This window comes from Strix uralensis, chromosome Z (genome assembly GCF_047716275.1).
Source record: "Strix uralensis isolate ZFMK-TIS-50842 chromosome Z, bStrUra1, whole genome shotgun sequence".
NCBI classification, from domain to species: domain Eukaryota; kingdom Metazoa; phylum Chordata; class Aves; order Strigiformes; family Strigidae; genus Strix; species Strix uralensis.
The window spans coordinates 91,824,169-91,850,350 of NC_134012.1; the positions used below are offsets into that span (position 1 = coordinate 91,824,169).

Below are 26,182 nucleotides of genomic sequence, written 5' to 3' on the forward strand. Positions count from 1 at the left end.
CAGATTCAACCAAGTAAAATGGTAAACGTTTTTGACACACAGGTAATTAAGCCCTGGAAGAGCTTGCCAAAGGCTCCAGTAGATTCCCTGCCACTGGAAGTCTTTAAATCAGGGCTGATTGCTTTCCTGGCAGTTCTGCTGCCCTTCAAAGAGCAATTCATTCAGGGCAGCACCCTGGCAGGGGCCACGCAGCAACGCAGGCAGCAGCAGTCCTCCACGTCTCCCTTGCATCCCACATCACCGTGGCACAGGGACATTGGGGTCAGTCATCTTGCAGTGCTCGGGGACAAGGCTGTTTGTTTGGCTGCAGCTCCTTGGTTGCAATTTTACTCTCTATTTCCCTCTCTCTGGGACAAGCCAGCCCAGGACCACCAGTGATTAGGAGTAAGTCATTTAATTCCAGTCAAGGAGCTGGTCAAAGCAGCCGATGGTTTCATTTTTGCTGAGAGATTAAAACAAATACGGAAATGAGGTGGGTTAGTGGAAATCTGAACCCAAGTGATTTGGCTGGAGAGTATCCCAGCATTGTAAAACTCTAAGAGTGCTGGAAATATCCTTATCCCTGCTGCGGATGCTGCCTGACACCAGGCTCATAGTACCGCTGGCTGGGACTGACAGCAGGGCTTGTGCAGCCCCAGACAGCTGGATTTTGGCTGCTTGTGCAGCATCTGTTGTTTTTGCCCCATTTGGGGTTTTCTATGCTGAAATGAGCGGCTTGAGGGGGCTGCTGAGCACTGGGGTGCTGCTGGAGAGCTGCGAAGCACCAGCAGCACTGCAGTGGGAGCTCCACACCTGCAAGAAGATCGGGTTGTTTTGGAAAAAAAACCCACACATGTCATTTACAGGGACATTAAACCTGAATAACTGTCTCTATGCAGAGTCTGAGTGCAAGCAGAGATTGTGGTAGCATGGAAAACCCCACACAAAGCACCAGGGAGCTCCCAGCCACAGCTCCTGGCATCTGCCCACTCCAAGCAGCTATACCAAGCAGGTGGGTTTGCCTGTCTTCTCTTGTCCTCAGACAGCAGCTGATGCTGATCAGGTCTGTAGTGCTTCCGAGACAACCCAGTGGGCAGGATCTGGGCTGAAGTGGTATCGCCATTCACTCACTCCAATGCATGAATGAGCTGGATTGAGCCTTGCACTTGACACATGCTGCTTGATGCAAGTACCAGGCTGCGAGCTGGCCCCAGGGAAGCTTTGTCCTCGCACAGGGAGCTGCTCCAGGTGGTTTAAATTCCCTTGAGCAGGAAGGACTCAGTGATAGAGGTCTTGGTGCATCCCATGCTGTCTGTGCTGCAGGTCCAGCAGATGGCCTGCCCATCATATGGGATGGGAAAGCTGAAGGGAATGGGAGGTTTCCTCTGCAAAATGCCTGATTCCCATAGAAGCATGGTGATCAGGAAGAAACACTCCAAAAACTTCAAGTAGAAAAATCCCTGGAGTGGAGAAAGCCTTCTGTTACAGGCTGAGACTCATCTTATCTTGACAGCTTGGCTATTATCTTGCATCATGTCTCCATTTGCCGATAGCATGGCATGACATGGCTCTGTATCATGATGAGAGCATGCAGGTGGCTGTATCATGGCACGAGAGTTACAGCCAGCTACAAGGAACTGTATGGGCCTGCCAGATTTCCTAACAACAAATCCATAGCAATGGATTAGCTGTCTATGGAGATACCTGGTAGCATTTTATCACCCCTTCACACCCCATTGATAAAAGCATTCTTGGTATGAAGGGTGGCCAAGAAATCGCTCTTCTCTTCCATGGACAAGCAGCAGAAGCTGTCCCCAAATGGCTGGAGCCTCTTAGCCTTTTGCTTTGTCCGCCCAAACCGAGCATCCTCAGCACAGTTAATCACCACAAGCGTCAAGGCTGGAGACAGCCGAGGCTGCCGAAGCACAGCGCAGTTCGCTGACCCTGGGGAAGAATGTAGCTGACTCACACCATGGGAATCTGACCTCCATCGCGGCTCTGCGACTGGCTGAGATCACGGATACCCATCTCCCAGCACTGCAGCTCCTGGCAGCACTGAAAACGGTCTGGCGTGCCCTTGCGGGTCATGACGGGTCAAGCCTCTAGACTCGCTGCAGCGATGCTCTTTAGTCATCCCGGTGTGTGCCACACGCCCTGGCACACTGCCTGCATCCCTGTCCACTCAGGAGCATGGGCAGCAGTCCTGGCTTTCTCCAGCACAGTATTTTCAGCTAGGAAACATTCCAAGTGTGTCAGCACTGGAGCTCTTCTGCCTCTGATTCTCCTCCAAGTGACCCACAGGGTCCTGTTAGAGCTGCCGTTATGGTGATTTTTATTTAAATCAATATCTTCCATGTTATCCCTGAAGCGCTCACTACTAATAACCTCTCATCCTCCCAGGATGCCTTCAGCCACAGTCAGATTTGCTTCGCTCTGCACAGAGCTATGGGCCCTTGACAATTCTCCTTTGCAACTCCGCCTCTGCCAGCGCCACCTGGGAATGACTCTGCTTCTACCTCAGGTGCAATTCAACCCCTGTGGTGGTGACAAATACCCGTTGGACTCCCAGCTGGTATTTAAGTTTCCAGCCACTGTGATGGGAGGAGAAAGCCCTTAAAAAAATCTCATTTCCAAAGTCTCTTTTTAAGTGCCAGCCCCAGGTGGGAACTGATAAAACAAATACCCAGGTATTTGCATTGAATAACATGTTTCAGGTCCAGCACGTGGCTTTTGAATCCCACCTCTGCAACACTCCTCGTTACTATTTGCTCATCCTGGCCCTGCATTTTTGGCCGTGTGATTGCACATGCATCCCTGGGGAGAGCAGGGGTTTGTCTGTCTGGCATTTCTCAACGTGGAGCATGGAAGAAATCTGGGTCACTTGGTCATCTGCACTAGCAAAAAAGGGCAATGGAAGCCCCCAGGCACTGATGAGATCTTGCTAACTGCACAGTGCACAAAGAAACACTCTGGTTTCTTGACATCTTCAAATTTACAAGAATAAATCCTTTCCTGTTTCATCTGAGCAAGTACAGGTACGTTCCTACCAGAGCTAAAAGGCTTGGTGGATCTTTCCCAGGTATAACCATGGCTCAGCCTGACAGACACAGGGGCAGTCCTGGGGCTGGGGAGCTGCCAGTGTGAGGCACGGCTCCGAGGTGACCAGAGACAGAGCTCCACGGGGATGTGCTGCAAAGCCAACCCTTGCTGCAGAGCACCGTCCTGGGGTGCTGCAGACCCTTGTGGGAACGGCCCCCCAGAATGAAGCCAGCCACCATCTCACTTCCTCTGACTGTAGCAGTTACCCTTCCCCAAACCCCTCCCCAGTGGCTTCCCCCAAGGTTTTAAAAGCCAAAACCAACAAAGGAAAAAGTGAGGTGTAAACCCATCATCACAATGGCAGATTGGTGTGTTACGGATTTCCCATGTCAAAATAATGGATCAAAACTCATGCTGCTGTCCGGGCTCCAGAAGGGCACTGCTGCTCCTGCCCATGGATTATGTTCGATGAAACTGAGTTAGTAGCATTTTTATCTGTCAATTAGGAACCATGAAACAGTTATTAAATAGAGTCAGAGCCCTCCTTGCTGCTCTCTTGGGCAGTGCAGGAGACACATAACAGCCTGTAATGAAGCATTAAGCAGCAGCAGTTTTGTTTCTGATAGGATTGGAAATGATAAGCCAGCGAGGCATAGCTGGATGGGGGGAGTGCCACATACCGGCAGCTGCTATGGGGAAAATCAAGACCGAAATTTCTGCCCCCTGTCCTGAATAAAGTCTCTGCAGGACTGCCGTCTCGCTGCATCTGCTTGCTGGGGGAGAAGCGAGGGCCTGAATTTAATTATCTGCTTTTCCCGGTGCAGCTCTGGATGATTACCGTAGAGCCAGGAGGGCGTTCGGCTATGTGTGGAGATGCTATCCCAGCCCTGAGGAGAAAAAGGGCTGGTTCAAACAAGCTTTAAGAGATAGGGACTGGGCTGTCCATGGGGATGGAGATAACACAGATGCAATCCACTTCTGGACGTCAGCGTCCGGGGGATGCTGCCATTGTCGTCCGCTGCAGATATGATGCCCTATGGCATCTTTCAGTATGCTAGCACAGCTTGGGTCTGAAGCTGTCCCCCAGGCCAGGCTGGGATGTGTTTTGGCAGGGCAAGGCCAAATTCTGGGCAGTGGGATGGTGGTCCTGCAGAGATGGAGAACCCAGGGAGTGGGAAGAGCACCATTCTAGCATGGGAAGGGGCAGAGGCATGTTGTCCCAGTGCCAGTGGAGACGTTTACCCATCTGCTTCCCACCCCTTGTGTCTCATGACTTAGTAAGCCCTTGTTCTGCCCTGGCAGCTCTGCACCCACATCAGCCCCAGGCTGCCCAGGCTGCCCAGGAGGGTGTTTGCTCACCCACCCACAGCCGTGGGACCCATCCCTTCCCCAGCTGGGGCAGGCACAGCTGCAGGCAGTGCCTGTTTGCAGTCAAGAGGCCGCCCAAATGGGGACAGAGCAAACTGTTCTCCCAGCACCTCACCCTGGTAAACACCAGGGATCTGGCCATGCCAAAGGGTTTCACACATTTGTGGCTGCTTTGCAGCTTGTTCACATTCAACTGAAACACAACAACAACAGCAGGTTTTTTGCTTCTGGTGATTTTAAATGAAAGCTTGAGTTTCCAGGACTTTTCCTATTGGAGCTCCCTCCAATTTGATTAGAAACTTCATCAAAAAAAAATAAAATGAGGAAAATCTTGAATCCAAGAGCTTAATTCTCTAACTTCCTGATTTATCAAAAGTTTTCAGCTGGCTCTGACTTTCAGGGCATTTTTCTGAAGTTGCCAGTGAAGAGCAAAACCCATTCATTTCCCCTTTGTGGGCAAAACCCTTAGGAATCTGAAAACTGCCATCTCCCAGTGAAGGTATGTGCTAGCCCCTTCTCCAATTGCCAGCCTTCAGAGAGCAGGAGGGAAATGCACCATGGCATTATGCTGGCTCATTACAAACCAAAACCAACCACTCCTCTCTTCCCAGGGACTTTGCAGTTTTGGTGTTTGCAAGGTATTAAGGGACTCCTGGACGAGTAGCACCATTACACTGCTGTGTCCTGAGTCTTGTGACCACAGCATCCCTGCAGCACAGTCTGCAACGCCTGGCCTCAAGGCTAAGCCCTCTCCTTTCGTTTCAGCCATGCAGAAATGAGAGGGAGACCTGAACCCTGCAGAGATCTGAGCTCTCCCTGCATGGAAAAACGTAGCTATAGTAACAAATCACTTGGGGCTGCAAGGTAATGACAGACAGGTTTCAGCATGGCAGAGGGGAGGGATGCTGGTACCCTGGCAGGTAGGATGCTGGGAGGGGTGCACAGAGGGGACAGTGATGGGCATGCTTCCTGGGGGAAGCAGCCTCCTCCTGCAACCTCTGCCGTGATGCGTGCCCATGCCATGGCCATGGTGTACGAGCAAGGGGCTCTCTAAACCTCATGGACAGACACAGGATATTTATTGCTGCCAAGTCACCTCTGACACCTTCACCTTGCCAAGATGAAGAAGATGCCCAGTGCATGGCCGAAGCAGTTATGCTGCTTCTCCAACTTTTCTGGGGGTAAAAACTTGAAGTGACAGAGGAGAAGCAACAGCTGCTGTAGAAGAGAAGGAACACAGAATACAGGAAAGGCACGGCACTGTGTCTGCAGAGACCGGCACACCCAGCCCCTCTGCTCACCTCCCCATCACAGGCTGTCTCCCTTGAATGCCTGCTACGTTGGTACTCATGCATTGAGATGGGCAGGATTTCCATCCCTGCACCACAGCGGGCTGCACATGGCTTGCAGGCAGCAGGCGAACCCGATACGACCCAGGCTGGATTTCATCCCAGCTCCCACTGGCACCTTGTGTGCAAGCCCCTGTTGTGGTTCAGTATCAGCCAGTGGAGCCATCGCAGTGCAGCTGGGGTGGGCTGTGGAAAGGAAGATGCAGCAGGGACAAGAGAAATGGCAATCCCTGCCTGTTCTGGGTAGATGGTGGGAGGTTTCTAGCCCCGTTCCCACCTTGACCATGCCTGCAAGGTCGCCAGGAGGGAAGGCCTCAGGGGGTTGCTGGAGAGAGGCACATCTGTATCCAGTGCACCAACGTCAGGACAGGGGGTAAGGAGCAGCCCAAGTGGTTCTCCCCACTCTAGCCCAAGGAGGATGCAAAATTAGGGCCAAATGCAGCTTACGGTCCTTACAAAGCACCTACTGCCCTCAGCTGCCTGGGGACCTTGGCCTTTGCAGCCCTGCAGCAGGATGCTACTCTCACTGCACCTCTCTAGCACACAGAGGCCCCAGGCTGTTCCTCAGGGATCAGCCCCTGCTTTCAGAAAGCAGCCAAGTGGCAAAACCAGGCTGAAGCCTGCTGCTTGTGCCACAGAGCTGCTCAGCCAAGAGACAAACCTGGGGCAGCGATGCAGACAGGAAGACCTGCGGGGGCTCTTTGCAGCAGTGGTGAAAGGGCTCTGCAAACACCTCCAACCCAGCGTGAGAATCCTCCGGCTGGCAAGACGGGCTACTGCCTGACCAGCTCTTCCACTCCTGCTTCGTATCCAGGAGGGATTCTGGGGGCAAGGGGAGGGAAGGTGGCCACACCCCCCACCCCCCTCCCCGCCCTTCCCTGAAAATTGCCCAAGAACAAACTCTCAGGGATTAGCAGCAGCCACATCCTGGTGAGAACAATATTAAGGGATTATGAGATTAGAAATACCATTTATGCCGAGAGGAATAACTCTAATTCTTATCTGATTGTCTACAGATGTCAGCAATCAAAGCGCCTCTTTCATGCAAAGCAGGGAGCAGTGCTGGAGCAGTAGGTGAATACGACTTGGCCTCCTTCTAGCACGAGGAGAGCCAGCTCCTCCCGCCAATACATGCCCCGGATCGTGTCTGGCAGCAGCCGCTGCTGTGTTAGTTTCCTTCGTGAGGAAAAGCTGCCCAGCAGGAGCCCTGCGCTGGGGCTGCATCTTCCTCCTCTTGTGTCTCTTCTGGGCTGCCCACTCCGTACGAGCTCACCCATGCCCGCTGCATGCAGGTGGACAGCCTGGAATGGTGGGTGCTGCTTTGCCCATGAGCAACACCAGCCTGAAACCCCATATCTCCAACTCAGCTGCAAGCCCACCATGGCCCATTTGCTACTCTGGACCACCAGTTCCCCCTCCCTGGGCTGCCTCCCCCTGTGCAATCTCAGCACCTTTGGACAAGGATGCAGGACCGTAACCTGCAGGGTGTATGGCATCCCCTGAGTGATGCATGGCTCTCCTTGCTCCTGGAGGGGTCAGACTGCTTCAAAAAGAGACAAACTAACCCTCTCTCACTCAAAACCAGTGTGCTGTCCTGCTGCACTTTCAGGACCTGCCTCACACCAAGTCAGAGGGGCCAGGAGCACTGGGGCTGGAGGCAGCATCGCCGGCTCCATGGCACAGCTGCTCCCTGGGCTGGACGAGCACTTTGTGTCAGCTCGCCTGGGGAGACAGCTCCTAATGGGGTGGCCTGGGAGGCTTTGCCTGGCCATTAAGGGAGGTAAGTGCTTCTGGGCGTGCTGTGCCAAGCTCCTGTCTGCACACTGCAGGCAGAGGTTCGCAGGGAGCTGCTCCCGGCTCCCTCCTCTCCGTCATTTGATGGCACATTATCTCCATTCGGCTCCTCATCAAAAGCTCTCTGTCAATCCCTCCTTCAGAGGAGGGCTGCGGGAGCTTCTTCTCCTTCATGCTAATGTCTCATATGAGTCTTTCCTCCCTGTCTCCCTGCCCCCTTCCCTTTCTCAGCCCTGAGCCATCTGATCCTATTTTGGTCCATTTTGCTCTTCTGCCTTCCCTATGCCTTGCAGAAACCCTGGTGCTGAGCCACTGCTCAGCTTCTCCTGGCCGAGAGTAGAGTGCACACAAAGCACATCAGGGAGCCTGGATGGAGCAGGGTGAGGAGCTGTGCTCCTCCTGAGCTCTGCAGGACTGCTGATGACCCTCCCCTGTCCAGGCACCTTGCTCCCGGGTGCTCGTTCACAGCAGCCCCCAGTGCCTTGCTTAACCTCCCTGTGCTGGCCGGAGCAGCTCAGTGCTGCAGGGAGCATGGCTGGCTGAGACATCTGGAAAGCCACCATCATCCCCATCCCATCACTGTCCCACAGCATCCCTGCACAAGGTTGGACTGACTCAGTTTAGACCCAGCGAGGGCAGCTCTGCCCTTCCCCACCTCCCTCATTATAAACTCCACTTTCCTGCTGTCTTTCAGGCCAGATATGAGCAACAGTTATCTCAGAAGATACAGTGGATGCGGGGCATGGTCTCAGCCCCATCCTAAGCAGGCATGTGCAGCATCCTCTGAATGCCCTACAGCCTGCTATGCTGCAGGTTTGTCCTCGCAGCCCTGCTCCACAGCACCAAACACCCAAGTCACATTATCCCACAAAAGAAACAGCCACTGTGAAGCTAAATCTGCAAGACAGGGATATGCACCTTCCTTAACTCACTGACTTGAAGGCCACAGGAGAAAATTAGTTCATCTCACCTGACCTCCTGGGTTGCACAGGCCATTACGTCCCTCTGTTACCCCTCTATTGAGCCCAATAACTCGTGTTTGACTGAATCATCTTTCAGCAAGGCAGCCAGCCTTGCTCTGCAGATAAGCGACAGAGGAGCCGCCACTGCTTTCGGCAGTTTGTTCCGATGCTTAATCATTTTTTCTATTAAAAATATGAGCCTCATTTCTAATTTGAACATGGCTGTGCTCAGCTTCCAGTCATTGGCTCTAGTTATGGCTTTGCTTGCTGGTTTAGTATCCAGTATCTTCTCCGCTTGGAGGTAATTATCAACGGGAGTCAGGGCATCTTTCCAGCTACTCTTGAAGACACTGAGCAGACTATATTAAGTCTTTCTCCTTAGGGCAGTTCCCCCTGCTCCCTTTGTACCCTTTCCCCGGTTTTCCAAGGTCCTTCTCAAATTACTCCTCCCGTAACATCCCAGAACCAACTTGCGAGGAGGTAAAATTGTTTCTTTGTTGTAGATGTGCAGCATTTGGCAGAGCTGGCTCAGTCTTGGCTCTGAAAGCCCCAGAGTGGTCTTTTTGGATAGCCTGTCCCAATACAAACTCACAGTTTGGGGTGTCTCCATCCTAGCACCCTCCTGCAGGAAGTATCTTCTGTGCTCTCCGCAATTTTGCTTTTTTTCATCATAATTAAGCCCTGGAGATGTGTGGCAGCACAGACCTTTCACCACTGCCAGCCCTGGGCAGCAGCTCTGCTCACCCCAAGTGAGAATCATCCCTGAGGTTTGCTCTGATCCACCAGTCGCCAGGAGACGGGGAAGCGAGAGAAGGGAATGCAACAAAATGATGCCTGCAATGACTATGTGTCACAGCAGCTTTGTGAGCTTTTTAATGCCCCTGAAAAAGCCCACTGCTCTTTTTCACTTCTGAACAAAACCCTCAGCTTCCTCCGTGGGCTGACGCAGCAGCCCCTGCCCTGCTACGACAAAAATCACACCCACGAACGCTGCCTGGGCAGCTAAAAAAGCAAGTGGTGTTTCCCCTCCCAAGTCTCCAGAGGCAATGGGAGCATTGTTGGTGTGATTACACTGCTCCAGCAAGGAAAGTCTGGTTTGCAAAAGCCACATGTCACCACTGGCACTTGTAGCAAGGAGCAGCTGGGTGCTCTTGCACAGTCCCTAACACAGCAGCGTTTTCCCACCTGCTTTGCATTAATGTGAATAGCAGGGGTGGCCACGGGACCAGCTACCTCACTCCATGCTCTCTTCTGCAGGAGTGTAGGGTTCTGATTTTGAACCTTATTTCGCCACTTATGTCCAATGCAGCAGGGTCTCCCCCTGGAGATAGGGGAATTCCCCTGCCCCAGGCTTCGTGGCTCTGCCTCCTTGCTGCACACTGGGAGCTGCTGCAGGGAGCAGAAGGAAGGAGAAGTAAACTCATGTGCCTGCCAGACATGCTCAACCAGCTCTGGCTTGCTTGGCCCAGCAGTGGGAGAAGGAGGAGGGATATGAGGAAAGGCTGGATGAGAGAGGCCACAGCAGAAAGCAGAGTATGTTTGCAGGTTGCCCGTGGGCAATGTCTCCAGACTGGCTGCCTGTGAGCTCTGTGGTGCGATGCAGAGGCACCCAGTCCTGAGTGACTGGAGTGTGCTGCTCCCCTGGGGTGGGCTGTGGTGGGTGGGGGCCATGGGGTGCGGGGGGGCCCAACCCAGCACACCCCAGTTGGGAAGCCATGTAGGGTGACTTTCTAAGCCCAGCTGTGTGGCTTTGGGAAATTGCTCCCCAGTCTGTGCCTCAGTTTCCCCTTTTCATTTAGGCTCTGACTCCCCTGCTTCCCAGCAAGCTGGGGCTCTTCTCCCTGGCAGGGAGGGGAATGGGAGGTTGCAGAGGTTGCCCTGTGTCCCCAGTGCAGCACTGGAGTCCAGGTCCCTGGGTTTTGGTGAGGGCGAGGGAGGAAGAGAAGGAAGAAGCTCAAAGGCCAAAGAGCAGAGGCCAGCTGCACCTGGCTGGTGACTCAGGGAAGTCAGGCACAGAGGGAAGGGGGAGCTGCTGTGGTCCAAATGTAGAGAACAGAGGTTAATCCAGCACTGGAGGATTAAGCTTTAGGAAATCTATCAGGAACCAGAAATGTGCCCACAACAGCCAGAGACCCCCCCATGCCAAGATCCCCTCTTTGCAGAGGCACATTCAAACCTGTTACACACTGTCTTTCAAGTCACAGAGCTGCCCACTGGGCTGTGCAACCACACTGCTGCACAGGCAGGGATGCTGCAGCAGGCAGGCAGTGATGCACGGGTACGCATGGGCAGGCTGTCACACCCCAGACCAGCACCTGCGCAGTGACACCTGCACGGGCACCTTTCTGCCCAGCACCCTCCACCCTGTGCTCAGACAAATGCCTGTGCAGTGCCAGATGCTTTGGGCTCTCGCCTTGCTGCACGGATAGCTTTGGGAGCACAAACCGCCTTGAGCACTTCTCCAGGAGAAGTGTGTGTTGGGACCTGTGGGCCACGCCATCAGTGTGTCCCCTGCCATCAGAGGCAGGAATTCAGCAAGGCAGCTATTCCCCAAAAAAGTGAACGGCACCATGTCAACTCTAAAGACAACAACAGATGATGAATCCCAGCCCGACCGCCATACACACAACTTATGTCACAGCTCCCTGGCTCCAGCCTGATGGAGTCCCCAGGCACTGGCCTGGACCAACACAGCTTGCACAGCACCCAGAAAGCAGCTGAAAGGCAGAGAGCAGCTCGCAGCCCTCTGCCTTCTTCCCTGAGTGAGAGGACAGGGCACGTGCACCTGTGACATATGACAACCCACACCGTGAAAGGCTGCTCCTCATGGACCATGCACTGAGTTGGGGTGTGCTCAGCACAAAGCCACACACACTATAAGGCTATGAAGAGGAAAAACATCCAGGGTTGAGAGTGCTCAGAACAAGGTAGCCTAACATGAGCAAAAATACAGCACCAAGGTTTCAGCTCCGGCTCCTAACCTCCCTGCAGTTTCCTGGCATGGACACATTGAGTGATCTCCTGGCCTCCAGAGATGGACAGCAGCATCCATCTCCTCTCCCTACACATCCGAGCTCAGTCACACAGGACATCAAGGTTCCCCTGTGGACCAGATTCTGGTCCAGCCCTGGTTTTGTGGCTGTTTTGCCCTCCACGTCTTTCAGCTAGAACAAACTGCAGTGCTGGGGAGCTGCTGCTGGTCCCTGCTGCATGAGGTCTGTGCAGGCACTGTTGACCTCCAGCTCTTCATGACCCCAGAGAGAGACCAAATTTCCCCTCCAATTTTCCCCTGCTGCTTGGCACAGCAGGTAGTCATTGCTCACTTGCTTTTGGCAAACAACCCGCACCCTTCTCCGTCCCTTGCAACACCAGCAGCCAGGCTGCCCAGTCTGGTACCCTGTGAGCTGGCAGGGAGAGGGAAGAATGGTCTGCCGTTAGCCACATCTGTGCTTGGCAGGCTGTGCATGGCTCCCATTGGTGCAGAGGAGACCATCCTGGAGAGAAAACAAGCTGCCGTCACCCTAGGGATGGTATCATAAACCATTTTAATGAGGCATTTTGCTCCCCCTCCCCATCATCCCAACTCATGCAAACACTGTCTTGTTTAGTTGGCAGCAAATGATAAAGACCCCCAGGGAGCAGAGGAGGGGGAGAAAAGGGACATCTGTTTAGAGCATTTCTACTGCGTGGCTCTCCCAGGCTATTTCTATCTCGTCTTGTCAAAATTTATCAACTGCGTAATTGTTTAAACAGCATTAAAGTGCTTGGAGCAAGAGCAACTGGAAATTGTCCTGCAGTTGCCTCTGGTACCAATGCTGACAGCTCAGGAGGGGACTGGGGAAAGAAGGGATCTATTGGGCATGGGAACCCTCTGACTCCTTTTCCGGGGGGAAGACACCACCCTATCCTGCTAACGGGAAGAAAATAATCTCACTTTATTCCCAGTGCCCTTCCCAACTTTCCAGACCCAAGACTCTCCTCCCTCTTCTCTCCTCCCCGCCCTGACCTGCTGTTAGCACATATTTATTCTGCTAAATTATTTACAGCAGAAGCACAGGCTTGGGAAACCATAGCTAATGACAATGTCTTTCATGCTGAAGTACACTGGATCCTGCCCTGACCCCGGTGAGCCCTTGGTCGGGACCTCACTGCCTGTCTGGGCCCCACCATGGTTCCCAGCAGCCTCCAGCAGTTTTGTAGAGGGATGCAGAAGCACTGGGAGCCAGGAAAAGATGAGGATTTGCTGCTTCCTGCCATCGCCTCTCCTTCCATGCAGAAGGGATGGGGTCACAAAGGATCCTCACTGTAGGGTCTTCCCATCCCTGGGGAGACTACCTGACCTGGGTCCCTGTGGACATGGGCCCATGTGGCTGGTGACAGGCAAGAGCTATACCCCGTGCTGGTGACATTGTCAGGGTTTCTTCTTCCAGCACTGTCTGTGAAGCAGACTGTGATTTTATTTAAGTGCCACAGCTGTGTGGGGCTGTGTGTGGAGAAGGAAAAGAAGTATCCACACATGGAGCATGGACCCCTTTGCCCCCTGCCCATGGCTGCAGCGACAGAAGGTGGCCACATCCCAGCTGGTCCTTCCCCTCCCAGCACCCTTGAAGCTGGGGACCACCGGCAGGAAGCTCGAGCCAAATATTTTGACAAGGGGCACTTAGGAGCAGCCGAGACAAAATCCTTCCTGGCGCGGAGGCCAGCACAAACAGAGCGCCAGCGTGTGTCCCCTCTGCCCCCTGCCCCCCACGGCAGGCACGGTCCCAGCCCGACGCCACCATCCCCCAGCCAAGGAGGCATTGTCCTCCCAGACCAGGACATCCCTAATTCCTGGCACTGCAGAGCAGGGGTTGTGGAAGCTGTTTAGACTGGACTTGAGCTTCTTTAATTAGGGGGCTGTTTTTGTCATGTTAAGGAGGATAAACAAACCTCAGGAGAGTGGGAGGAGGCTGTGCTGCCATCAGCCTGGGGACACGGGATGCCTTTGGCATTCATGCTAGGCAAGGACAGGGAGGATTTCCCGGGAAGCTGTTGAGCTCCAAAGTCCTTTTTATTCTCCTACAGCCCTGCAGCTGCTGGGACAGGACCAGGGGGGAAGACCCAGGCTGGCCCCCTGCCCCATCCTATGAGCTCATCTCCAGCCCTGCTGCAGGAGGGGATGCACAGGGAGCCTCTGGGCTCGTTTCACATGTAGGTCCAAAGCTTGGGACCCCACCAGGTTCTCACCAAGAGGGTCCCAGAACCTCAAGCACCTTTTCTCTGATGGACGCTCCATCCCTGGCTCTGGCTGGCCACCGGCAACCCCGGAACTCCCCCATCTCCACCCTGGGGAGTGGGTTGGCAAGGGGGTGACCACCTTCTCTGCTTCTCGGTGCCCCCACACCATGCGATGCTCCTGCCATGACTCAGGTGAAGGGTGAAGCCGTGATCTCTCCAAAGCACGCAACCCGGCATGAGCTCATCGGTCAAATGTAGGGTCAAGTGTGGGGCCACATCCCTTCAGGTATCGGTGGGGACCTGCCATGGGACATGGGAACCTGCACACACTGATCACCTCCTAGGCGTGCTCTGCCCTTGGGTAGGGGGTTCACAGGACACAGCATCAGCGAGGCCAGGGCAGAGCTGCCAGCACTGCGGTCCCATGCTGCGGCACCTAATAAATGCCACGTGCCGCTCCGCTCGCCTCACCACTGCGCACTCCTCACCGCCCCTAGCTCCCCCGCACGAAGCGGGGGGCCGCAAGGATGGGAGAGGGGATATTTTTATTGTTTCTGACACCGGCTGCCCCAGATTATCATATTTTACATAGTGAGCCAAAGAAGCATCACTCTGCTATGCTGCAGCTGGGCAGGCTGCCCAGCCCGGCAATGGGAAGGATGGGAGGAACACAGCGGGGCGCGGGTGTGTGCACGTGCGGGTGCAAGCGTGTGAGTGTGTGCACACACGGGCCACAGGGCATGGCTTCATTCAGCGCTTCCTGCTGTGGCACAGCAGTGTGCATCCTGCCGGATGGGGCAGAAAGGTCGCCCGCTGCCTGCAAACGTGTTTGTTTTTCTAGTCCAGCTCCTAATTCGATTAAGACTAATTGCATTTGGGAGAGTGGTGGGGTTTTTGGGTGGTTTTTTTTTCTTTTTTTTGGCCTTCTCCCTAAAAAGCTGGGATGGCAATTTGAATATTGCTACCCAGCATGCCTTTCTAGCTCCCAGCTGGGCCAAGACCTGAAATCTGGGCACAGACAGCAAAGTTTGTCTGTTGAGTTTTCCCAGCCGTGAACAAACAGCTCAGCACGGAAAGGGAGCAATTGGAGAGCCCACATACCTTGTGAAATAAAGCTGAATTTCGATGAACGAAGCACTCCTACAATCTGGTTGACCTTGTCTGTGACACTCCCTTTCTGTGGCTCTCAGGAACCAGGGGGTAATGCTTGGCTCTGAAGCCCCCCAGGGCCACGGGACCAACCCAGTCCCCTGTGCTGCAGGCATGTAGAGGAAAATCAACCACATCCACAGCAATAAACTCAACAGCTTTGGGTGTATCTCCTGATGCTGGAATATCAGCAGCCACATGCTTAAATTTATTAGCTCCATCCCTGTCATAGGTTTGGTCCAGGTTAATGTGGTCCTGCCCCAAGCACTTCTTGGGCACAGTCTTTGGGCTGACCTTGCATGGGGTTGTCCCCAAGGGGCAAGAGCACATTTGGAGGGTGAGAGGGATCACAGGGGCGGGCACTGCTCCCTGCCAGCTGGCCCTGGTGCCAGGGAACGGTTGCAGTCATGTTTAACTTGCTGCTCTCGAAATAACCTTAGTTTACACGGCTGCGGGAAGGAATTGGATAAGTTCATAGGGGAAAAATCCATCAAAAGGGCTTTTAAAAAAAACACAAGCCCTGCGTCACAGATCGCTGGACACGAGCAGGGAAATATCTGCACGCGCTGACCCCGAGCCCGTGCTTCTCCATGAGCATCCGTGCCAGCAGCAGGAGCACTGGCCTGAGCAGTGACACCCTGCTCTGAGGCAGAGGCATCCTCACTGCTGGCTGCTGGTGCCAGCCAAACCTCTGTTTTCCCAAGCTAGTGTGTCGGCAGTGCATTCCTGCAGTTCTTCCCACCAAACCAACCTATGGAAGCAGGTGGGCAGACACCGGTCCCCAGCATGGTCTTTCTCTGCTGTTTAGCCAGTGCCCATCATGGGATGCTCATAACTGCCTCAGTGCTCCTCTCTGGGGGAGCCAGAGGTGCATGTTTTACATTGAGAGGTTACCTTCTCTGTTTCTTCTTTATTTTGGATGGGTGAAAAAGAAAAAAAGTTATTAAAAAAAAATAAATATGCAAACTGCAGTCCAACCCTCCGGTTGCAGCTGGAGCCCAGCTGGGAGGAGAGGGACTTCTAAGGCAGAGAAGAGGGAGGTTCTGATTATTTATTAGTGGCCAATGTTTGATCGCTTGCTAATCAGGCCAGAGAACACACTCGGGCTCTCCCGGCCTCCCCGCTCACATGTGGTTCCTGTTGCTTTGCCCCTTCCCCCCTCCCTCTCTTTGGTTTTGCTTTGTTTGTTTTTCTGTTAATTTGGTTGTTTTTCCATGTAGTTTTCCGTCAAACCGCATGTTTTTTCCCTTTTCTCTCGCCAGCCACTGCAGTGACAGACACGGAGGAAGGAGGCCAGCCCAGAGCTGCTTGCCCTCTGCCAGTCCCATTCCCACCATCGCCTGGGAGGCAGTGATGACCATGGGGCAGGGCTGCGGCTGGCACCGGGCTAACAACCCCCTGTGTCACCACTGCAACGCAGAGGACAACCCCACTGCCTCCACCCTGACCTGTGTCCCTGCTGCTGGAGGAGGTTTTGCTATATTTTCTCTCCCATGCAGATCCCATCCTGCCTGCACCCCAGTCCACCAGGCAGCAGCCTCCTTAGGCAGTGGGCAGAGCAACAGGGGTCAGCAGCATGGCCAGCAGCACTTGGGCATCCCCAAAGCCGGGCAGAGGGGTGAAAGGAGAGGTGCAAATGGGCAGAGCCGTCAGGTCAGGATGGAGATAAGCAAGTTAGAACAGGACAGAGGGATGGGAGTAGAAGGATGGACACCCGCCCTGGCTGCCTCTCTCCCTTCCCTCTTTGCACACAAGGCCTCCCCGCTCCCATGTGTGCTCTCCAGCTTCTGGCAGCCTTTCCGCCGTGCATTTCCACTCCTCTCTGGCCCATTAGCAGTATTTTTATAACATTCTGTAATGCACGGAGCTGTGTGCCAAACCTCAAGAGCACATTATTTCCCAACGTCTTTGTTATATCCATCCCTGGGTCCTCTGGCCGTGCATTTCCAAATGCAGAGCTGTTGCTTGAGGGGGCAGCCGGGAGCCTGGTGCCGCGCTCCCAGTACCAGGAGTCTTCCCCTCCCTCCTGCCTGTTCCTGGTGCTCAGCCCTGGGCTCAAGTCAGGGATGCCTGGCATGCAAAAAGCCCTGGCCCCATTGCCTGCTGCTTCTGGACACGCTTGGGCATCTGCCACTTTCTAGGCTGCAGGGAAGGGGATCCACTGGAGGTAAACACAGAGCATCCTGGTTGCTCTCCTGTGCTTCACCTTATGCTCAGCTGCCTGAAAAAAGGAGGCAGAGCAACACGTCGCTGCTCAAAGTCCCCTGGAAGAGGTTGCCCTGCAGAAGTGCCACCTTCCCCTGGCCCTATTTGTGCTCGGGATGATTCTCACTCTGGAGATGGGTGATCTGGGACCGTTACGGATAAGCAAGCCTGTGGGCCCTTTCTCCTCTCTGAGGTGGGCTCTCCATCTGTACATCACCCTATCCCTGGATGCACACTGTCACCACTGCAAGTGCACTGATGTCCCCATCTTTGCAGGGGATGAGACAGCCTGGCTATCCCCAGCCTCTACGGGGTGCTGCTGGCTTCGGGCCACATTCCCCATGATGTGGACCCTGGTGTCAAACCACACCCCAAGGACCAGTTGAGCTACCCATGTCCTGAAGCACGTTGATGACCCACACTTCACGCACTTTGTGCCTTTTGCACCATTACATAGCATCCTGGCCCCACCAGCATGAAATCCCCACCCCAGAAATCCCCAGGTCCCCCCACAGCCACTGGCACATCTCACTGGAGCTCCCTGGTCCTTGTGGGCCAGAGACATTACTGGAAACACCACTGAGAATGGTCCAAAGGCTGATGCCGAAGCTCCCCCATCCCTTCCAGCAGCTCCCCTTTCAGCACAATCTGATCCCCTTTAGCCATTTCCTAAGCTGTGTTCCAACTCTCATACTAATCCACATTTTCTCTGGTTTAACTCATAATTTCCCATGTGGCATCATAGCAAATACTTCACTGAAGTCAAGACAGATTACATCGACCACATTTCTGGGCTTAGGAAATCAGTTCCCTTATCAAAGAGAGCTATCACATTAATCTGGTGTGATATATCCCTGGCAAGTCCCCCTTGTATTTTTCTCCCATTTTCCATTTCTCTCCATGTCTTTAATTGCTCCCTCTTCCAAGCGTGCCCCGCGGCCCTGCTGTGCTGTGGGGTCAGGCTGTCTGATCAGGACTTTTCCTTCTCTCAAGCACAAGAGACACATTGCCTCTCCCCACAGCACTGGGTACCACCACTGACCTCTCAGTTGCTAATGAGCCTTGCTAATGAACAGGAGATGTCCTCACCTGGGGATGAGGTGCTCCCCAAGCCTTCAATGCGTGATTTTCTTTGAAGGTGCCTCCACGGCAGAGGACTGTCTCCAGATTTTATCCTCCATCCTCTCCCCCAGCCTGCACTGCCCTCGCTCTCAGTATCGCCACTCAGACCCAGTGGCGTTTATTCAGTACCGGGCTCTTCTGAGCTTACCTTTAATCTCCCCTGAAACCTGGCTGCAGAGCCAGCTCCACTCTTCTCTCCTTGTTTGCTCCATATTTATATGGCTAACCGCCCTTTTCATTTCCTCTGCAAGGGCTCACTCAGCTTGACTCCTGGCAGGTCTCCCTTTACCCCTGTGTTCACTGACCCCCATGATGGAGCTCACTTTGCTAACTGACACCCTTTCCCAGTCCTCCCAGCCCTTCTCCACTCCCTCCCCACATCCTTCTTGCAGCGTTCTCTGCCCAGGAGCGTCCCTACCTCGCTTCAGGGGTACACTCCAGGTACCATCATTTATTTAATGAGATCCCCAGCACTTCTCTGCATGTGGCCCCCAGCCCCTCACTTGTACTGCTGTCATCTTTCTTGTTGCCCCAGTAAGAGGGGAAAATGCAGGCACAGGCCTGTTTTCATTTAACTTCCCATGCAATTGAAACGAAACGAGTCCAAGATCCCTCAAATCCCAGGTCTGGGCTCCTGGTGAGCTCAGCTGCAGCAGGGATGCTACCACAGGGCTATGCTGCAAAACCTCTGTGAGCCACCCATCTCCACCTCCATCACCATGCCCAGTTCCATCTCCATCCCCATCTCCATCCCCTCCTGGGATGCTCCTGAACCGGTGTAGCAGCCCACACACCTCCAGGGAATCAATCCTGTAGAGGCAGAAAAGTTGTGGGGGATGCAGGCAGGGGCTGGGGGTGGCAGTGCTGGGAAAAGAAACCTCGCAGAGAACATTAAATTAAAATCCAGGCAATTAAATTAATTACCACTAAAAGTGTCTCACCTGATTAGTTCCTTGCATACTTAATTGTGTTAACACTGGGCATTCACTTATTTATTTGTCACTCTCTCTCCCAGGGCTGGTGGCCCCTGCAGTGTCCAACTGGGCTCCTCAGCTGCCCGGTACTCAGGGGGGCTGTGAGCCTCCAGAAAATGGGAACACCGCAGTAATAGGAAACAGCAGGATTTGGGCTCTAACACTGAGCAATTCCCACGGGTCCCTGAGCGGATTGACAGGGATTACTATTAGCGAGGTGCTTAGCAGATGGAAGAGCCATTGCAAAGTCACAGCGATGCCACAGCTGCAGAGGAGGAGGCTCGAGACTGCAGCCCCCTCCCTGGTCCCCTCGTTTCCTCCAGACCTGGGCTGCAGTCCCCTGTGCACTGGCATGGTCTGGGACCCCTCCCCAGATGGAATCTGGCTAGCATGTGCCCAAGCAAAGGAGCTGCACAGCCTCCTCCTGCTGCTGCCTGCACTGCACCCAGCTCCTGCCTTCCCTGCCTCCGAACTACCCATGAACACCTCCTGACCCCGACAGCACGGTTGAGAGGCCCCTGACTCATCTCCCACTGTCTTTTTGTCTGCCATGCTCCCAGCCTCTATACCTACTCGCTGCCATACCCCCTGCTCTATGCTGGCTGCTCCCCGGTTGCCTGCTTCTCATATTGCCTTTCAGTTTCTTCCAGCACCCCTTCCCCTTGGCCCATGTGCCAGGATCCCTCCCAGCAGATCTCAAACCATGAATTGGACAACATGCAGCATCCCTGAGACTTGGATTTCTTCAGTCTGACCTACAGGTGCAGTGAGACCCTCCTGCCTGATTTGCAGGGCTTATGGTGGCCATGGCTGGTCCTCCTGTGACCCTCTGCCCCTGGACCACCATCTAGGATGGAAATGCCACCCTGGCTATGATGCAAGGTGAAGAAGGTGAGACAAGGAGCAGAGAAAAGCTCTGCTGTGTCCTCCAAACCTGGGAATGTATGGCTACCTACACAATGCATCCCCAGCTGGTGGGGCTTCCAGCTGGTGTCTTGCAGCATCCTCCGCAGCAGTTACCATTCCACAGACAGCTATGCTGGCTGGTGCCCCCAGACACCCACCACTGCCGGTTGCAGATGCCGTACTGTGAAACACACAGTTGCTATCAGCTGTACAAACACAGCAGCCCACCAAACACACAGCTGCTATCAGCTCTCAGCATCATGTGAAATATAGCACAACTCTTATCTCCCATGCTGAGACTTGCGAATCAGCGCATCTCACACTTAAGATATGCAAAATGGTGGGAAACGTGCAGTTGCCTCCAATGTGCACAGAGGCTCCTGCAAACACAGAGCAACTGCCACCACCTTTTGGCTGCTCCTCTGAAACAACCATGTTGCTGTAACCCCGGCCAGGACTTCTTCCTGGCTGCAATCCCCTCTGACAGCTCAGCCCCAACTCTTTCCACCTGTGGACATGGTGGTCATGGCACCAAGCTAGATGGAGAAGCATCATCCCTTCCCAAATTATTCCTGGGGCATCATTTAATCTACTGGCTTTGATGCAAAGTGTGGGGCAGAATGATGATTTCAGCATCCTGCTGCTCGGATTAGTATGCCACGGGGAGCTCATATGGTGGGGTGAAGGAGGCTACCATATGCATGGAAAGCACAGGGGTTGGCATGGCAGGAGTGGGCTGTGAGGGGTCAATATGGGAGCAGAGAGTGTGGCTCTGTCCCCCTCAATGTCGCATGCTAGGGTACTCACTTCCCACCCTCAGGTAGGTCTGGTATTTGAGGTGCCAGGAGGAGCCCTCGTAGCAGGAGTACTGGCCGCTCTGCGTCAGGTCGACTTTCTTCAGGATCAGGTAGGACCCATTCAGGTGGGACGCATCGATGTCAGTGCCATTGGCCGTCCAGGTCACGGCTGCATCCCAGTCCATGGAGCCACACTTCATGGTCACATCTGCGCCTACCCGCTCATATTGGATGTGGCTGTCTGTGGGGAGGAAGAGGAGAAAAACAGGTGAGTCAGAGACCCATGGGCATGGCTGCCTTGGAAATGGATCTTACCATCATATGCAGGAAGCAAGAGAAGGACTGGGGCATGGACTGACACTGCATTGATGGCCAGGGAAGCCCAAGTTCTCCTACTAGCCCTGATAATGATTTATTTTAACCTTAGACTAGAGTAGATCAGCTGGCAAAGACCATAGGATCAGGACTCAAGGACCACCTCCATCTCACAGGATGCTTTTCTCTGATCTTAACCTTGGAGGAGACATCTCAGGGCTGCATGTATGGCTCACCAGCCAAATGCCCCACAGCATGGCCAGATGCTCACCCCAGCAAGTCACTGCCACTCCTGTATCTACGTGACTTGTTGCAGGTTGAAAATCAAATGCATGCACCAGAAACTCCCAGCAGAGGGGTGACAGAGCCCCAGGACTTTTCACCGCTAAACCTGAGTTATTTACTAGTGAAGGTGGGAAGCAGGCAGCTGCCATTGCAATTCCCTGCCCAGGAAACCAGGTGGGAGGATTGCAACCTACCCATGCTGGGCTTTGGAAAGGGGCAGCTGCTTGCTGCATGCTATGCTGTTTGTCTCCCTGCCTGGCTTTTCTTCTCTCTCTACAATAACATGATGCCTTGCTGAGCTGCTTGATTTAGCATCTTGTGAGTGGGGCAATACAGCTCATTGGGCACCAGCTGCCTAATTGAATTTTCTCAGGTTTCTGGACAGGAGCTCGAGCTGACATTCATTAATGATCCTTAGCAATTGAATCTTTCCCATGTTGCTACACTGGCTGCGCTGAGTTGCGTGTGGCAAGGATAAAACTGCACACTTTGTGTGTGTTCATGACATGGGGTGTAGCAGGACAGGTGGATGAGCAGGGAATGAGGTTCCTTCAAGGCTTCACCAAGCCTTTGTGCACAGACAAGGGTGTTTCAGTTCTCAAAATACTCCTGGGTTTCAAAAACACATTTGACAAGGTGCCTTCCAAGGAAATCAAGCAGCCCTGACACACGAAGAAAGTCCTTGCAAAGATTTATAGCAGCTAAAGGTCAGCAGACCAAAGGTGAGAACAAGTGGTCACACATGGCAGCAGAAGACACCACCGGTGAAGTTCACAGAGATCAGAGCTGGATCAGAGCTGCCCAACACCATCGTAAGTCAAAGGGAAAAGGGGGTCGAGGCAGTGAGAGGAGACAGCGTGCTGCTGAGGCTGTCAGAGTAGCCAAATTACAGCTGGGTGCAAAAGTGTTGCAGAACATCACGGTACAGACCCACTAGACACTAACACTGTGTCAATAAATGCACAGGGATGTACACAGGGAAAATGAAGCCTTGTTTCCCCTATGCACTCATGGCACCAAATGAGCTGCAGCCTCCATAGAAAAATATCTTGGAGTCATCAGACTCACATCCCTGAAAACATCAGCTCAGTGGTGACCAAAAACACAAACCCAACTCCAAGAATTATTCAGAAAGGGATTGAGAACAAAATGGAAAGTGCTGTACCCTAAAAGCTGCACACAAATCTGTCCCCATGCCATTACAAGTACAGTTCAGCTGAAAACAGAGCAGAAAAAGGAAACAAGAACAGCAAAGGCTGGTAACAGTCCCTGCCTAAGGATGGCTTAGCAGACTTGATCCCTTCATCCGTAAAAGGACACAACTGAGTGGAGACGTGATAGACACCTAAGCAATGATGACTGACATGGAAAGGACAAATAGAAAAAGACCGCTTGCTCTTTCTCCTAATAAAATAAGGGGTAGCAAATGAAAAAAAAAAAAAGCAAAAGAAAGTGCTTTTTCACACAAAGTGTGATTGAATTACAGAAACCCATGTCCATCAGATGCTGTGGATGTCAACATTTGGGGGAAAATTGTGATTAAATGAATCCATAGCAGAAGACACCACCCAGGGCAGTAAAACACTGAGCTCCTGGTAAGTCTGTTGAGGCTGCAGGCAGCTGATGGTAGGAAAGGATTGGAGAAGCATCCCCCATGCTTGTCCTGCTCTTTTCTCCCTCTCTAGACATCAGCTCCTGAGTGCTGTTGATAGGTGGGACCACATGGCATGATCCAGCCACTGGATGCCATGGGCATGTGTGAAAGCCTGAGCCCATCTGCAAAGGAGAGAGCCTCTGGGTGAGACTGGCCCTGGAAGAGTTCCTGGCAGGTCTGAGTCCTCCTGCAGATGGTCTGTCAGGACACCTACTTCTGACAGGGAAACAGCACCTTTGTGGATGCTATCCCTGCTGGGAAAGGGGGTGCTAAGAATAGATGGGGAAAAATTTGGTTGTAGTGAGTAAGATGCTGGTGAGATGCCTTAGGATCATCTCAGACACTAGCCAAGGGTGAGGACCTTTAAGAAACTGCTGATCAGACAAGTGTGTTCCAAGTATCTTAAAAAATCTTAGAGCAGAAAGAGGGGAGAACATGTAAGCTGAGGCATCTGTGTGAGGAGGGGCGGCTGGAATGGGCCCACATAAACAGGAAGATAGGCAGAAATGTGGAAGAAGATGGATGGGTGGACGGATGAATGAATGCATGTGATTGCAGACAGCTGGACAGCCTGCTGGCGGGGCACAGATGGGGTGGAGGGAATGTATGAACATGAAAGGATGGATGACTATGCAAGTAGATGGATGGATGGACGGATGGATGGATGGATGGATGGATGGATGGACAGATGACTAGGCAGATGGGTGGATGGATAGATACAGATAACAGAGCTAAGGAGTCCCAGTACCTTATTCAAATTCTCCTCTAATTTCTTCTACTACATAAGATAAAGACATTCTCTCTTCCCCTTTTCTGCTGGCTCACAAAAGACCATTGACTCTCCTGGCCTTACACTTGGGGATCTACTCAGCAGAGACACTGGAGACACCGCACCCCCACCAGCCTTGTGTGGAGAAAGGCTCAGTGCAGCAATGTACCCACAGATTTGCCTGCCTTGCCTGGCTCCCGCCTGCCTCGTGTCTAGCCCCAGCGAAGGTTTGAGAGTGAAGGAAAGCTGTGGGGTGCCCAGCTCTGCTTCTCAGGACTGTGGCTGAGAGCTTGTCTGTAGCTGGTAGCAGCAGGACTAAGCTGGGAAGGGGGAAAAGGCACCTTGAATTATTTCCTATTTGTCCTTAAACACAGTGCAAACATGTTGGCACTCATCCAGAAGGGCTGAGGGAGCCATTCCTGGAAGACAGGTCTTTGAAAGCAATGCTCCTTTCCAAGGCAATGATTTAAGACCCCTGACGAAGGAGAAACCCAAAGCACAGCTCTGGAGGAGGCGTTTCTCCCAGCCAGGATTGCTGAGGCTCTTACTGGAGCTGAACCAGGTCCCCTTGTCTCTCCTGCCCCATGCCAGGCACAGGAGTCCCACTCAACCACATAGCTGTGCAGATGCGTGGCAGCCCCTCTGGGAAGGGGCACCATGGTGACATCCCCCCCACGCCCCCCCCCGTGCTGGAGCAGCCCTGTCTTGTGCTGCAGACACCAGTTCTGCTTTACAATGGGGATGGGCAAGGGTGACCAGAGCTTTTACTGGGAGTCTTCAACTCCCACAGGCTGAGTATAGGCAAGACTGCACCTCCCAGCCCACACTGAGCCTCACAGCTCCCTCAAGTAAGGAGGGGAGGGAGGGAGGTCTGTCTATCCCTCCTGGTCATCACACCTCTGGTAACACATGGATCAATGACCAAGACGGTGCCTGTGTTGCAGGGCCAGCCCCGCTGGGTGGACATCGACTGGTGGCATGGGCAGAAGGAGGGCTAACAGGCAGGGGCTGCAGCTCAGGAGGTTCGAGCTAGACATGGACGAATATTTACTCTCCAGGGGGGTGGTGTGGCCCTGGAACAGGTATCCACAGAGAGGAGGATTTCCATCCTTGGAGGTTGTCAGGGCTCTGTTGTCAAAGCCATGGCTGATCTGGTCTACTGCTGAGGATAGTCCCTTTCTGAGTGGAAGGAACACTAGACTAGACACTTCCAGAGACCCCTTTCCACCAGCACTGCTGTGGTCATTGGCTAGAATTGATATTTAGAGATGCTGCCTTGTCCCTAGACCACCCTGCTCCTCCAAAGTACGCTACTTTTTGGGTTGGCTGATAGCACAAGGGTGAAGCACACATGATGGAGAGGTTGTGATGCTGCACCTCAACTAGCAACATGCCTCTGAGCATCCAACCCAATGAAGGACCACATCCTCTGCCACAGCACAGCATGCCAGTCAGGGACAGCATGGCTTATGACATAAAGTCCCAGAACTGGAAAGGAGCCGTGGTGATGCATAATGGGGACAGAAATTACAGCTTTACCCACAGCCCTGCAAAGCTGCAGTGGAGAGAAGACGGGAGCCACCCGTGGGACAGACATGCACAGCTCCCAGCAGTGGACCTGGGGCAGCTCAGTGAAACAAGTTGCAAGCTGCTTTGCTGTCCTCCTAGTGATGACAACTGACAACTTGATGGTGCAATCTGTGCAACTGCAACACAATGGGGACCAACAGTCCAGTGCAGAGACATGGAGGGAAGATGAGACAAAGCAGCTGAGATGTGGACCCCATTGGGAATGTGTTTGATGCTTCCCAAAGCCATCCTGCTCAGCTGGAGCTCCTCAATAGAAATATCATCTTCATTCTCCTTCTTAACAAATCTTGATCTGCATCAAGACTGCGAGGGCAGCAACACAGGGAAATCCTGCAAACCCAAGGGCTGCCCTGGCATGTGCCATGCTGGGAAGGAGTAAAACTCCTCTTGGGACCCTCCATCTGCACTGGCTGCTCTCCCTCTGTTCCTGCCAAGGCTCCCACTCTGCCAGCATGGGCAGCTGCCAGGGCAAGTGTGCCGCTGGACACTGCTCTATGCAGTATGCATGGAGCTGTGCCACTGATGTGGCTCCAGAGGTTCATGCCCAGATGCCTGAGGGGTCTTTTGAACAGTGAGCAGAGGAAGTAGACAAGATGGTTTGCATTCCCGGTGCTGGTGGTCACCGCAGCCCCTCAATAGGGCTCTTTGTGCCAGGGCCTGTTGCAAGCCAACCTCCAGCACGCACACGTGGGGGCCAAAACTGCCCTC

At 53.4% G+C, this 26,182-nt stretch overlaps 1 protein-coding gene across 9 annotated transcripts in view; it reads right to left on the minus strand.

The window, feature by feature from the left end:
• Nucleotides 1–26,182, minus strand: part of CNTFR (ciliary neurotrophic factor receptor) — a 209,832-nt gene that overhangs the window by 39,249 nt on the left and 144,401 nt on the right. For all 9 annotated transcript variants that reach the window (XM_074856845.1, XM_074856843.1, XM_074856844.1 and 6 more), the window contains one exon: nt 20,872–21,102. In XM_074856845.1, the coding sequence (XP_074712946.1) occupies nt 20,872–21,102 (231 nt within the window). The remainder of the gene's footprint in view (nt 1–20,871; nt 21,103–26,182) is intronic.